Consider the following 13965-nt stretch of genomic DNA (forward strand, 5'->3'; position numbering starts at 1 on the left):
TATACACATCGTTCCAGGTTACCATACCTCATTAGCACAACAAGATGAACGCTACTACTGTGTATTTGGCTATCAGAAGTCGGTTGTCGCATGTCTAGAGACCCGTTAGACGACGTTAGACGACTCTCTGTGTTCGATCATCGCTGTCTCCGAAGGATTGCTGACATCCAGTGGCAACACCATGTCAGTAATGCAGAGGTTCGGCATCGTGTGTTCGGGCACAGAGATGATAATTCAATTGGTGTCACCATCTTGAAACACCGACTTCGGTGGCTTGGACATGTTCTCCGAATGTCGTCTCAGAGAATTCCACGTCGTGCATTATTTGCCGACTCTGGGACTGGTTGGAAGAAGCGGAGAGGTGGTCAGTGCATGACATGGTGTCGTGGCATGAAAGAAAGCTGCAAAGGACTGGCTTCTGTTGGTCCTTCACGACTCCCTGGTTGGGGTCTGAGAGATGGTGCTACACAGTGGCTAGAGATGTTATCAGATATGGCTCAGAATAGAAGCCAGTGGCGATCCTGCTGTAACCTTCTTTTACTTTCTTCATAAAAAGTGGTTGTGTCTCCCTTACCTGAAAGATTTCTTCCGATTGTACCTTTGCGTTCCCTGATTACTAGCACATTACCTTACACCAATCTCTTCGTTATTGTTCTCTCTTTTTTTGTTGCGCTCCTTAGCTTTTTTTTCTTTCTTTGTATTCCTCTCGAATTTTCATTGTTTTGTGTGGCGCATATATATTGGCGCTCTCTTGTACCAATATTCATGTGTCCAAATAAATAAATAAGAGACCCGTTAGGGGCCTTTCGTATTCTTACGGATGTAAGTGTGGTACCGAGTTCTGAAGTAGAGCAGTCATTCATGAACAGAATCTCAGCTGATAGTTACATTTTGTTTTATTGAACGGGGATATAAGTACTTGAAAAATAGATACACACGTAGCCTCTTACTCTCTACCTACGCTCTTGCTGACTTCAGCTAGGATGAAGTAAAAGACGAATCCTACCAGAACCTTTCTAACCTTCAAATGTAGTGATTGTGACAGGCAATTTCAACTCATAAAAAGGTAAACTAAGCCAAACTAAAATACACTGAAGGGAACTTGTCCACCAAACAAATTAACGTAACCCCTTGTTGCAATTATCCTTAACCGTTTATTGTCATTAAGTGTCAGCCATAAACGTACGTTGGGAGATATTATTTTACCTGGTGATTCGCAATATTGATGCAATGCTGAATACGGTTAAATAATATCCCTATTAGTCCTTTTTGAGGATTTCAGCAGATTTTCGATGCTGTGAGTATTTCAACATAGTATCTTCTCATCCTCTGTTGCCATTATAATGACGTGCAATTCAAATTAAATCGATTTCTCAAAATACATATTTGCTTGTAATTTTTAGACCTCACCTCCGATTTCATTCTAACTTCATCGGTACAATCGTTAAGTAGTATTAATATAAACGGCCCTTTTATTCGATTCAGTGATCAAAAACAAACCCTACTTATTATCTAGTCTACAGTGGCGGTTGAATCTGAACTTAATTACCTTTTCACCGTTCACTGTTTTTAGTTTCCGTGGTTGTGTTTGGTGTGTGGGTTCCAATAACATACTCTTTGTCATCAGTGGTTATATTTAGGGCTATTCTGAAGATCTGACACTAAATTCAAACTTTCTAATCATTTTTTTTTGCTTGAGTTAAATAGAACGCCTACTATTTAACGGTGATGATAAAAAAGTAATGACAGTTAATCAATATGTGAAACAAATTCATCACTGAATTTTATATACACTTCAGTTATTCACTTAAATTAATAATTTCAAAGGCCTTTGATGTTAGTTACTCTTGAATTTTCGTTTGCTACCATTGTTTACCTACAATTATAAATTTCCTATCTAAAGAAGCTGTTCATTCGACTTGTGGTATACAGTGTGACGAGTACCTATTGATTTTAAATGATGTCCAAATTGATCATTTGATTTTCTCACAAAGTCAGCATTCGTTTCAATAATGTGTCTGTTTAAATTTCTCTGTGCTAAATTTGCTCACGTGATTATGAGTGGATTTTCGCTCTTATGTATGTGCTTGTTGTTAAATCAATATATGAGACTAGCATAGTTACACATGCAATCGAGCGTTCTCTGTTTGTAATTTTCTATTCTTACTATGTGTATCAACCAACCTATGAAACGTAGCCTAGACCACACAATTTGACAAACTATAAATTGGTGTGCTTCGAATGACTCATTTGTTTTCTTGATAATTTGATTTTCGTTGATAAAAGTGAATGCAATCTAAGTTGTAATGCGCATATTATTCCTTTTATTTTTTCGCTTAGTCACACAGGTTTCGTTAAATCTATTGTTTTAGGCAGAACTTTTACTGATCATCCATAGGTTTCCACTTATTCAGTTTTAGAATTCTAGCATCCTTGTTTAATATACTGTAGCTTTCCTTGGATTGTGTAAAGAACTTTTTTAGCAGCTTTATCCTTTTGGTTCACGTTACTCTTACTTAGATAATACATTGCATGATTTAGGCCAAATCAGCTAGAGGACACCTGTTTACACTTATGTTCTACGTGATTAGGGGTGAATGGTTTACGCGAATACTAAACGTGATCAGATCAAGCCATATCATCCTATCATTTAACCATCGATTGTTGGTATAAGTTGGCTACAGAGCTGTAATTGTGTATTTAGTATCTGTAACGCAGCTGAAATCAATGTTTGGTAACTTACGTTGATTCCAGTTCTCATGACAACTTTATAGGTGTAAGTGCAAACTACTTGGTTGGGGTCTGCTCGATTATCGTAACCAATCATTAGAGACATGGTTTAAATACATTCACTCTTTGTATTGCCTTAGATCCTGAGTTTCAGAATAATATTTACTTTTTATTCATCAGTCAGTCAGTCAGTAACAACGTAGAACTTCGTACGTACGGACATCAGTCCGAGTTGCCACACCACATTAGCACAGAGATGCAGTTGTCGATTCAAATCCCGTAGTGGTAGAGGTAGCAAGAGTATAAGCAGTAATCAGGAAGATTAGTGTTTGGAGATGATACTTAAAGAGTATAATACAGTGAAATAAATCTGAGAGGAGAAAAAAAAGAGACAAGGAGGAATAAGATCAAAATTTGGGAGAATACAAAGAGTGGATGCACCTGCGCCATTGCAAACGATTTTGAGCCATGTCATTCAGGGTTTCTAACCATCGGTTGCTATCATCTCGTGGTCCCCAACCAGGTAGTCTACACCTACCGACATGACTCAGACCACTTGTCAGTGACTTCATGGACTTGTGCCATGTTTTGGTCTGGCCGCCCCTAGCTTTCTTCCAATCTACTCCTATACCAATGAACATCGCGCGTCGAGGCAGTCGATGGTTGGGCATACGTAACACGTGTTCCAGCCACCTCAACTGATGAAGTTTCACTACGTCATCAATTGATTTGCCATCCTTACCTAGTACCCGTTTCCTAACAACTGCATCACTTACTCGATGGTCCCACGATATACGAGCAATATTTCGAAGACACCTATAATCGAATACTAGCAACCTACGAATATCCTCCACTCTTACCGGCCATGTTTCACTGCCATAAAGTGTGACAGAACGAACTCTGCCGTAAACCCGTCCTTTGGTTAGTAGACGGATATCTCGCCTACACCAGAAATGACGCAAGTTGGTAAAAGCTAGTCGAGCCTTCTGTATCCGTGCTGAGATTTCGTCACACACCAGACCACAAGGGCTGATGAGACTTCCAAGATAAGTGAAGCGATCGACACACTCAACTACTTCACTCCCTATCATCAGTTCGGGTGTCGATGTAACCCAATCCTGAAGTAACATTTTGCATTTCGGGGGGGAGAATCGCATCCCGAACATGCCTGCATTGTTGTTTAGAGTGGTCAGAAGACTCTGCATTTTGTCGGCGTCTTCACCAAATAGAACTATGCCATCGGCATATTCTAGGTCAGAAAGTGAATCTCGTGGTAGAAGTTCAACTCCTGGAAATTTAGATGAGGAGAGTGTTATCTCTAAAAGTACGTCGACCACAAAGTTCAACAAGAATGGGGAGAGTGGACAGCCCTGACGAACACCACTTGAGGTAATCAATTCTGATGACAGTTCGCCATAAGCTCTCACTCTACCAGTTGTGTTCGAGTAGAGAGCCTTTATAAGGTTAATGTACTTCTTTGGTACTACTTTCAGTGACAAACACTGCCATAGAACCTTACGATCAACAGAGTCGAATGCCGCCTCAAGGTCGAGAAATACTACCATTGTGGGGCGTCTTAACGAGTGTCTGTGTTCTAGAACCTGACGTAGTGTGAATATCTGATCTATACAACCACGTCCAGGTCGAAAACCAGCCTGGTTTTCTCTAGTCTGCTCTTCACGAGCTTTAGTTAGGCGTCGAAGTATTATTGAAGCTAATATTTTAGACACTATATTAGTCAAACTGATTCCTCTGTGATTGTCACAAGAGGACTTTTGTCCTTTCTTATAGACTGGCACAATCAGTGATTGAGACCAGTCAGATGGGATTACGTCCAGTTCCCAAATTCTACCTAAGACCTCGGTTAATCTCATTGCTAATACTGGACCACCATCCTTAAAAATCTCAGGAGTAAACCTGTCAGGGCCTGCTGCTCTCCCTCGTTTCGGATTTCCTATGGCTTTTTCAACTTCGTAAAGAGACGGAGGACCTACATTAAATTGCCATTCAGGTTGACTGGAGATCGTGGGAAACCGAAGTGTGGCTGAAGGCCAGTTGAACTGATCCCTGAAATTTTCTGCCCATCGATCCAATCTCCTGGATTGAGAATGTATAATATGTCCATCTTTCTCTGAGATTGTTTCGCTAACAGTCGGTTTCCTAATACCGGTTTCCTTAACAAGTCTGAACAATTGTCTGCTATTACCTATTGCCGCTGCCTTTTCCATCTCTCTTGCTTTCGCTACCCACCACTGTTTACGATCATTGCGTAGACTTCTTGTCAGCTTGCGCTTAAGCTGACTCCGCTCTTCATTATGTTCAAAGCCAGGTGGAATGAGTTTCCGAGCATCTATCAGTGAGATAGATGTTGCTGAGACTCAGTGTTGCTCCCTAACCTTACGGGTTACCTTACTGGTAGATATCACTGCTGTTTCCACAGCTTTTCGGATATCATTCCATGCTGCCTCAGAGTGGGCATCACATACATGGCTGCGTAACTGTTTTCCTAGTTGTTCCTGAAATATATTCTTAGCTTGACTATCATTAAGTAGGGCCCTAAGATGTTTCCTTGCAGCGTCTTTCCTACGTCCAGTAAGACGCAAGCAAATACGTGCTCGCACTAGAGCATGATCTGAATCTAGGCATGTGATCCAGAATGAGCGACAGTCTTCTATCGAGCCCCTCCATCGGTGGCTGATAGCGATGTGATCTATTTGGGTCCAACGTTGGGACGAATTAGGGGGTCTCCATGTTAAAAGATATTTTTCCTTATGCCTAAAGTTAGTATTTGCAAGAAACAGGCGGCTATCTGAGCATAGCTGCAACAGACGGTCGCCATTATCTGTTCTTTGAGCCACGACACTATAAGATCCACCTAGGTGTCTCTCCCTATCGCCTAGTTTACCTACTTGAGCATTAAAGTCACCGGCCACTATTACTACTTTTTATTCATGCAATCTTCTCGAATCGTAATGTTTACACGTAGTGTTTTTTGCTGTCGCTGATACTACTGCTTATACTACTCTGACATTCATCCTGGTAACCTTATTTCACTGTGCTGGTGTTGTATGGCAACTTGAAAAAAATGTATATATGTCCCAGTTTCTACGTTGGTGAAGGAAATAAATTGGATAAGTTAAGTAATACTGTCTCTAGTTTAGACTTCAATTCCCGTTTTATTAATGAAATCTCTTATATCTTTACCTATCTCTCATTGTGACGGGTACTTTGTATGTTAATATTTTTAAGTCTTATTTGATAACCGTTACATCGAATTGCTTGAACCGAAGCATATATGTGCCTGGTACTACGTTGTAGCTAACTGACTGACTTTAATTTACCTTAGATTCTAAGGAATTCGCTAGGTCTTCTTTCAAACATTTACGAATTACTAGTATTTTGATTGTATCAAGAAAGGAAACGTAATAATTTTTGTTTAATCTTGTCAAATAGCGTTGTTTGATTTTCGTCGTTTTTTTAGGTGTATGTCCGAAAAAGACCGTATCTTGATAAGTTTCTTAAAGCTATTGGACCACTTTTTGAGTGCGTTATGTTCACAGCAAGTCTTCGCAAGGTTAGTTTTATATATATATATATATATATATATATATATATATATATATATATATATACACTACAAATAATAATAAATATTTTGTTTCATTTTGGAAGGGTTTTTGTTCCATTTGTTCCACTTCCCTTTATATTTTCACGTAATTTCTCTCCTTCATCAAGGTTCCATCTTCCGATTGTTGCAAAATAAAACACTGACCATTTTAGCTTCATTTATCCTTCACGTAAATTTGAACATCCTATGTGATCTAATGATTTTGGCACTTAAAATTTCCTCTGTTTTCCGCACAGTAACAAGAGGATTGGATTAACTTTGGACAGTGTTTATTCTTATAGCATAATAGGAGTTATATCAGCGGTACATTTTTGCTGTAATCTCTCTTATTACGACCCGTTTACTCTTATTTCTTAATATTATTCTGACTGTTATATCCCAATGAGAATAATGAATGGTAAATATTGGAATCTATTTCTGGACTAATACTATACATATTTTTTTACTGTATAGTTGTTAAGTAAATAAACTATTCATATTCGTGTTCCTCTTATTATAAACTTTATTTTGACCTATGAACAATCATTATACGATTTACCATTCTTGAGTTATGTCCAGTCTTTCAATTACTATCTTCGACATTCACAGCCACTTTCGGCTAGATCTTGTACAAATGTTATTTTCTGTTTTATGATACTATGTGGTCTGTTTGGTTTGTATATAATAATTCACATAATTCATATCGTGGAAGCTGATATTGGTGTTATGAACTTAATAGGCAGGGCTAGGCAGGAAACAGGGCCGTTAAAGGCTCTAGACTGCTCGTACGGGTTTTATGCGTCATTGGTCCGGTCGATAAATCATTTTCCACTAATTGGCGGTATCATCGCGTCATAGATTAATAGGGCACATGACCACAAGTTATAACACTGACACTTTACTTCACTAGACAAGCCCCCAAATCAGAATATGGTTGGGCAGGAAAGTAGTTTTATTTCAAGTAAACAAGGTTGGATGGAAGCAAAAATCACAATAAGAACGTTAGTATACTTATAATTTTACACAAGAGGATCACAGAGTCTTCTCCAAATGTCCACTAACGCAGGTTAGATAAAAAAAATGGTCATTCAATGTGTTCCAGCACAATCCTGCACAGAACATGCAGGACATAATAAATGTAAACATCATAAAAATAAGGGTGCTTTTTGCCCCCAGTCCCCTCCCAACAACAATTAACGCCTAAATGGTGTGTGTAACTGGCGAAATCCCAAGTATAGCAAGCTTTTTATTCAGTCTAGAGTTACGCGTTTATATCTATATATTATGCAGATATTTTGTACATTCTGTGTTACTGATTTTGTATTTGAAACTTTTTAATATTTTGTGGGCACTGTATTTTAAAACCTTGTTCACTTCCTATTTGTTTATGGTTCCTTTTGTCATTTTTTCGTTGTAAATAACACTTTAAGCATAAAGAATCATTTGAGACTGTAATGATGGAATGTAATTACCATTAAAGGTACTCTGAGTACAATATATAATTAACACTCGAATGAAAATTAAATATACGAAACATTTAAGTCAATCGCCGCAGATTAATCTTTTACGGTATGGCCCATCTTTAGTTACAAATGTTTTGTTGTACTCCCCAAATCCGATAATTTGTTTGTTATCCGACAAATAGCTTGTTATTGTATATTGATTGAATGTGTTTTATATAAATAGTACTTTATTTGTTTGGTTGTGCTATACTCAGTTTAACAACGGTTTTATCTTATTTTGATTCTTCCAGATAGGTTTCGAACTTCAGTTCTCTAAAGCGAACATTTTTTCAGTCATGTAGTCATTTAATCAACACTGATTCTAGACTTCCATTAAGCCATCTATTACACCACATTAAGTAAAGTATCATCAAAGTGCTACAGAAGTTGTTCAATTTCTTACCTATAAACTTTGTTTTGTTTATTTTATCTGACGTATCTATCTGCTACTTTGTCGATCATTTGTTTCCGACCTCATTCAAATATATCTCTTTCATTTTTTTTTTACACAATTTGACATCTTTTCTCTAATCGTTTTATTGTAGTAAATGGACCAGTAATCACAGTGATTTATAAGTAGTATATGTGGTTATATATGAGGATAATCACATTTTTGGCACAAGTATTTTCTCATGGTTTTATATTTGTATTTTGTATGGTTGTCTCCTTAAATTTTTCTTGTTTATCCGTAGTGTTTTTCAAGGATTTGCTTTGTGTATAAATACGTTATCATTCATCCGTTTTTGTATATATTTGTGCCTTTCGCAAAATGTCAATCATTACTTTCATAGTACACTTCAAGAGCCATAAAAAGTCGGTTATCGTGTATATACATACCGTAAATTGCTCATTTTTATGACTTCCAGTTACGTATAAACTAATATTTTTCACACTCTCCTATTTCAGTATGCTGATCCTGTTTGTGATTACATTGATGCCTCGTCGTATTTTCGTCATCGCTTATTTCGCGAGGCATGTGTTGATCATCAGTGCAATTTAATTAAGGATTTGAGTCGTTTGGGAAGAGATGTGGAACAAATATGCATCGTTGACAATTCTCCCATATCATTTTTATTCCAGCCAAGTAATGCAGTACGTGTCATTTGACTGTTACTTTCAATTACTAGCAAACTTATATTTTTTTAAAGAGCTTTTTTCATCTCATCTATACTCCTTATAAATATAGAATTAGTTCGTGTCATTATACACTACTGATATATGTTTTTATTTAGTTGCCATTTTACTCATCTACTTCTATTAAGCACTCAACTCAACTGTTAATCATCACCGGGTTATGAGTTGATAAAGAACATCTTTTTTCATTCTACATAGGTTTGTAATGTCAGTAGTTGTCACACAATAGCTTAGATATTCTCTTCGTACTTATACCTGTAGGTGTCAGTTGCCTGTTTATTACGTTACGATCGCGTTAGTCGTTCTATATTTTGAAAGTTCTTTGTTTGGTTGTTATTTATACATATGTCGTAAAGTTTTTTCTTTTCTGAATACTTATTTGAACACTGTATTTCAAGTTAGTGTACATAATAACTTATCCAAGTTAGTTGATTCAAGGAACGTCCATCTCAGCTGTCCTCGTTTCTGATTTTTACATCCCAGAAAACAGTTGTTTGTACAGATCGATCTTTTGCTTAATGATTCATCAATCAGGAATGTTATGGGTTTGTTTGGTGATAGGATGGGTTGAATGTGGAATTTTAGGTAATGTCAAATCAATTTAGTAAGCTCTAAATTCTGATTGGGCAAGATTATTGAGACATGTGTTGACCATGAATTCGCCGAAAAATAGAGCTCCTTGCTGAACCAGTTTTTCTTTTCTTATGTCTCAATAGGTATGTTTTGATTATTGAAAGTTTTATTCTTTAAACAGATTTAAAATTCTGTTAAATATATGGTACTTTTTACTATCAATCGTAGAAAAATTAACATTAAATATATTAGCTATCCCTTTAAATCCCACAAGAATGTAATCTGGTAACTATGACAGACTCGTAAACTAGAATAAATTGTATACATTCTGTATGGGAAATGTTACTTACATACTGTGCAGACGTTCTTCAGTGAAGTAAATCTACCTCGAAAATAATGAATTAGTAATGTTGCATTTATTAGTGTGTATTCATCTTTATTTTTTATATTATTTCATCTTTCAGCTCCAAATCGTTTCATGGTTCGGTGATTTAGCTGATCAAGCTTTATGTGAGCTGATACCTTATCTTACCGGTTTAGCTAGTGCACGCACAGTTGTTGATTATCTGAGAGAGTTCAGGCCGCCACAAAATGCAGCTGTTGCGCAACCAGCCACTCCTACATGGTTGTTACTATTTAATCATAGTCTTCCTGGTGACATGAACACTTTAGAAGATAGTGAAGGTGGAGAACTTGAAGATGACGATATTGCTGTGAATTATCACGAAGAAGATGCTGTTCTGTCACCTCATTATTCTTTAAATCATAATCGGTTTTCTTAACCAGTTGTAACATCTGGCTACTTACACATTGATTTCAATTCAAGGCACTGGATTGGAAATTGTCAACGAGTTGTTTACAACTAAACGTACAATAGTACACATTTTCTTCTCCATCAAGAATTTTTCTTTGTTCCAAACGCTCACAATTTATTACACATTACAGTTTATAATGCATATGCATTCCGTGATTTGAATGTGCATTATGAAAAAGGGCCTTTGCCTTTTTTACGTCTATTTTTTTACGGCTGTGCAAAAATGTAGCTTTAATTATATATATCTGAAAACTTGTTAAACTTCACTAAAATTACTCTGTTAAACATCTCTATCTTCACTGTGAGTATTTTTTACTTTGATTACTTTATTTCGGAGTATGATATCACACTCACTGCCTTGTAAAGACTTTGCAGAAATTCTCATCATTTGTTTACTATACAACCACCTGTCTTGTTTTTATTTATTCTTTCTAAGTGAATTACCAGTCTGATAATAATGCTATGCAACTATCGTAAGCTTAATAGATAACATTTGTAATATATATATATATAATCGGAATGTAAGTGTTTTCATTGCTCTTCCAATTAGTTTCGTTAATTGTTGTAGATTTACGTCAGTTCTGTTTGATTCAATTATGAGGTTCCACTCTTGACGATGTACTATGCAATTGATTCTCCTATAACATATTCTTTTCATTTTTTCTAAAAGTCTGGAAGAATGTGATTTTTTTCGTGGAACTCAGGTTTATTTGTTTTTGGTTGTATAAAAATGTTTTCATAAAATTGTTTCTTAGTTTCTCTCTTTAGTATGCTCTTCATTTGTCCTCTTTCACTGAGTTATTTACTCGCTCGTTTTTCATATTCACTCTCTATATCCACTTTAATCCTCATCTTTACTTTTATTCTCTACCGTAAAACCTACAGTTTTTGTCACTTGTTGCTCAATGTATGCATCTATAATCAGTGTCTTCCTTCATTTTACTCCATTATTATAATCCGATTGTTTTTTTAGTGCCCCCTCTTTCTTCATTTACACATTTCTTCACCGAAGCGCCTTAAGTTCTTGCATAAATATTCTATATTCTATTGAATCTTCATGATATATTAACCTATTATTTAAATAGGTCATCTGTAGAGTAAACCCACTTCGTCCATACCCAGGTTTGGTTATTCCTAACTCCAAATAGTTTATTACCCATTCTTTTTTACATCACATAAGAATATATATATATATATATATAGTCTGTGTTCTGTCTTTATTCTTTTTTTATTTAAAGTATGTAAGCGTTTACTCCGATTGATTTGTCATAGTCTTTCAATATCGGACCTAAGTTTCCGATTGCAACTTGATTTTTCAGAACATTTTAGGACAGTCAGCGATTTTTGTACTCAGAAGTCGTCATTGAATGATTATCCTGGTTTTTCTTCTACTATTGTTATCTTTTTCACTATTTGGCTAAATTACTCGTCAGTTCTATCTGTTCTTAGCCTACAAGTTTGAAATATGTATTTGTGTGCTTGGTTATAAAATGATATGAGCTTATATACCTCAGTGTACTAGATTTGCTCAATATTTGTTCTGTATGAAACTTAATGTTGGATAGTATTTGAATTGTGTAATGTTTCTGGTTTATACCAGGTCATCTATAAATATTCATTTGTGTTATTGTTGTCGTTCTTATTTTCCTGTTAATTAATAAATTAGGCAAATATTTCCCATTTCATAAATTTATTACTTTAGAACCAGCATGTCTTTTTTTCCCTCAATATTTTATTTGTTTTTATTAGATAATAACTTTAAATATAAAAGTAAAAATATCAATGTCTTTTTTTAATAAAGAAAGGTGCTTGTTAATTTTAAAATTCAAGATTACTTCTAGGAAATAAAGTGCTATGGACTATCCCAATTCTATATGATGTTACATGGATTTAAACTTATTATCGTTAGCCATTACGTTTAGTTCATAAATATGTGTCTACTAGGTCAAATTATATACATTATTTCCCTTAAGTGATCTACAAATTTCCTACATGATGTAACTAGTCTATTAACACCGGTCTAAAGTTATACATTTGTTTGTCAGATGATGCCGTTGTTAGGTTACAATCTAGAATAATAAATATATTTAATTGAAGACAATGAAGTTGGGAGGTGTATTCCATTCTTAATCAGAAGACAATTATTTTGCTTAAATATACACAAAACCTGTTCAAAATAAAGGAATGAAATAACCTAACATACTGGGAAAAGTTTTTAGCAGAGGTAGAAAAACGAAGAAGCACATAGTAGATTTTAATAAGGAAATGTTTAATCTAAGTAGTACAGAATAAATTACAAAATGCTATCCCCAGCAAGGTAATTCAGTATATCTGACTTTATCACCACCCTAACGGAAAACTCTGTTTTAAATGGCTAATTATTGTAGTCTTTCCAAATAAGTTGGGTTAAGTAGACACTCCTTTTTACAGGAGTTATTTGTATAGCAAACTGAATGTTACTAGTATACTTATTCACTAAATCCGTATCAAGCTTTTTATGGTGTATTAATTAAATCATTTAGTCAAGTTTCTATTGATTTAAAGTGTAAAAAACCGAAGTTTTGTGATGATTAGCATATATGCAATTCACCCAAATTTGACCGCCATTGAAGATCGGATAATGAATATGTAAGCCCACATAACTTATTCTAGCTTCAGGACAAGCCAGTCTATTAATTCTTCTTAAACCACGTTCTGACCTTGTCACTTATTGGCTTATTTATTCTGACTGTTTAGATGAGCGTATGTGTATGACGTCTTATCCTACTCATCACATGTCTGTAGCTTATTTTTATCTAGCTATAAATATTGATTAAATGGAGTTGGTTTACATGCCTTCTCTACTGCACACCATTTCGTTCTCTCTTCTTCGCTCCCTTCATCACGTCTCTCTGATTGTCTGTTCCGATCAATGATTGTACAAAATATACGTATTCGAAATTCATTTTCGTATTTGACTTCTTAATTCCGTTATACACTCATTTGAGTTAAGTCAATGATTATATACGAGGGTAGTCAGGATATGTATATTTCAATAGCAATCAATCATCATAAGATCCAAATGGAGTCAAATCTCAGGCCACTAAAAATTATTTGAAGTCATTGGGTTATTCATCCAGGTAGTTGTACTCAACTTGATTAGGCAGTTGTTTGATGAACTCAGAAGTAGAACAAATCTCGTAGTTGGTGTCAAGTTGTTTGTTTTGGTACTCTTGAGATAAACAAGATATTAACTAAAATATGTGAATCAGTTAACATTAGTTGGAAATGTGGTTAATGGTTAGAAACGATTGACAGGATGACCTTGACCTATATTTCATACTAGTTGGCACTGACCAACTAGAATCTTATTTCAATTTACTAAGTATTTAGCAAGAAGTTTTTATTCCGAAATGAAATCCAACCTTGCTCAATCTATGATTGTTTACGGAATGTCCAACCATTTCTTGTAATTTGTACTAAAACATTTACCAAAAACCGATAGATTCAACCTGCTTATCATCAATAAAATAATATTTTCGAGAAAATGACTATTTTTTGGTTAAGAAAAAAACCCAAATTCCCACTGGTAACGCTAATGAAAAATGTCTTGAGATTGTTTTGAT

At 35.4% G+C, this 13965-nt stretch overlaps 1 protein-coding gene across 1 annotated transcript in view; it reads left to right on the forward strand.

The window, feature by feature from the left end:
* CTDSP2_1 (CTD (Carboxy-terminal domain, RNA polymerase II, polypeptide A) small) overlaps positions 1 to 13429 on the forward strand; it is a 29661-nt gene extending 16232 nt beyond the window's left edge. The window contains exons 5-7 of the mRNA XM_051209242.1: positions 6212 to 6304; positions 8746 to 8931; positions 10011 to 13429. Coding sequence (XP_051074677.1) covers positions 6212 to 6304; positions 8746 to 8931; positions 10011 to 10328 — 597 coding nt within the window. The 3' untranslated portion in view covers positions 10329 to 13429. The remainder of the gene's footprint in view (positions 1 to 6211; positions 6305 to 8745; positions 8932 to 10010) is intronic.
* The last annotated feature ends 536 nt before the right edge of the window (positions 13430 to 13965 follow it).

Source organism: Schistosoma haematobium, chromosome 1 (genome assembly GCF_000699445.3).
Source record: "Schistosoma haematobium chromosome 1, whole genome shotgun sequence".
Classification (NCBI taxonomy): domain Eukaryota; kingdom Metazoa; phylum Platyhelminthes; class Trematoda; order Strigeidida; family Schistosomatidae; genus Schistosoma; species Schistosoma haematobium.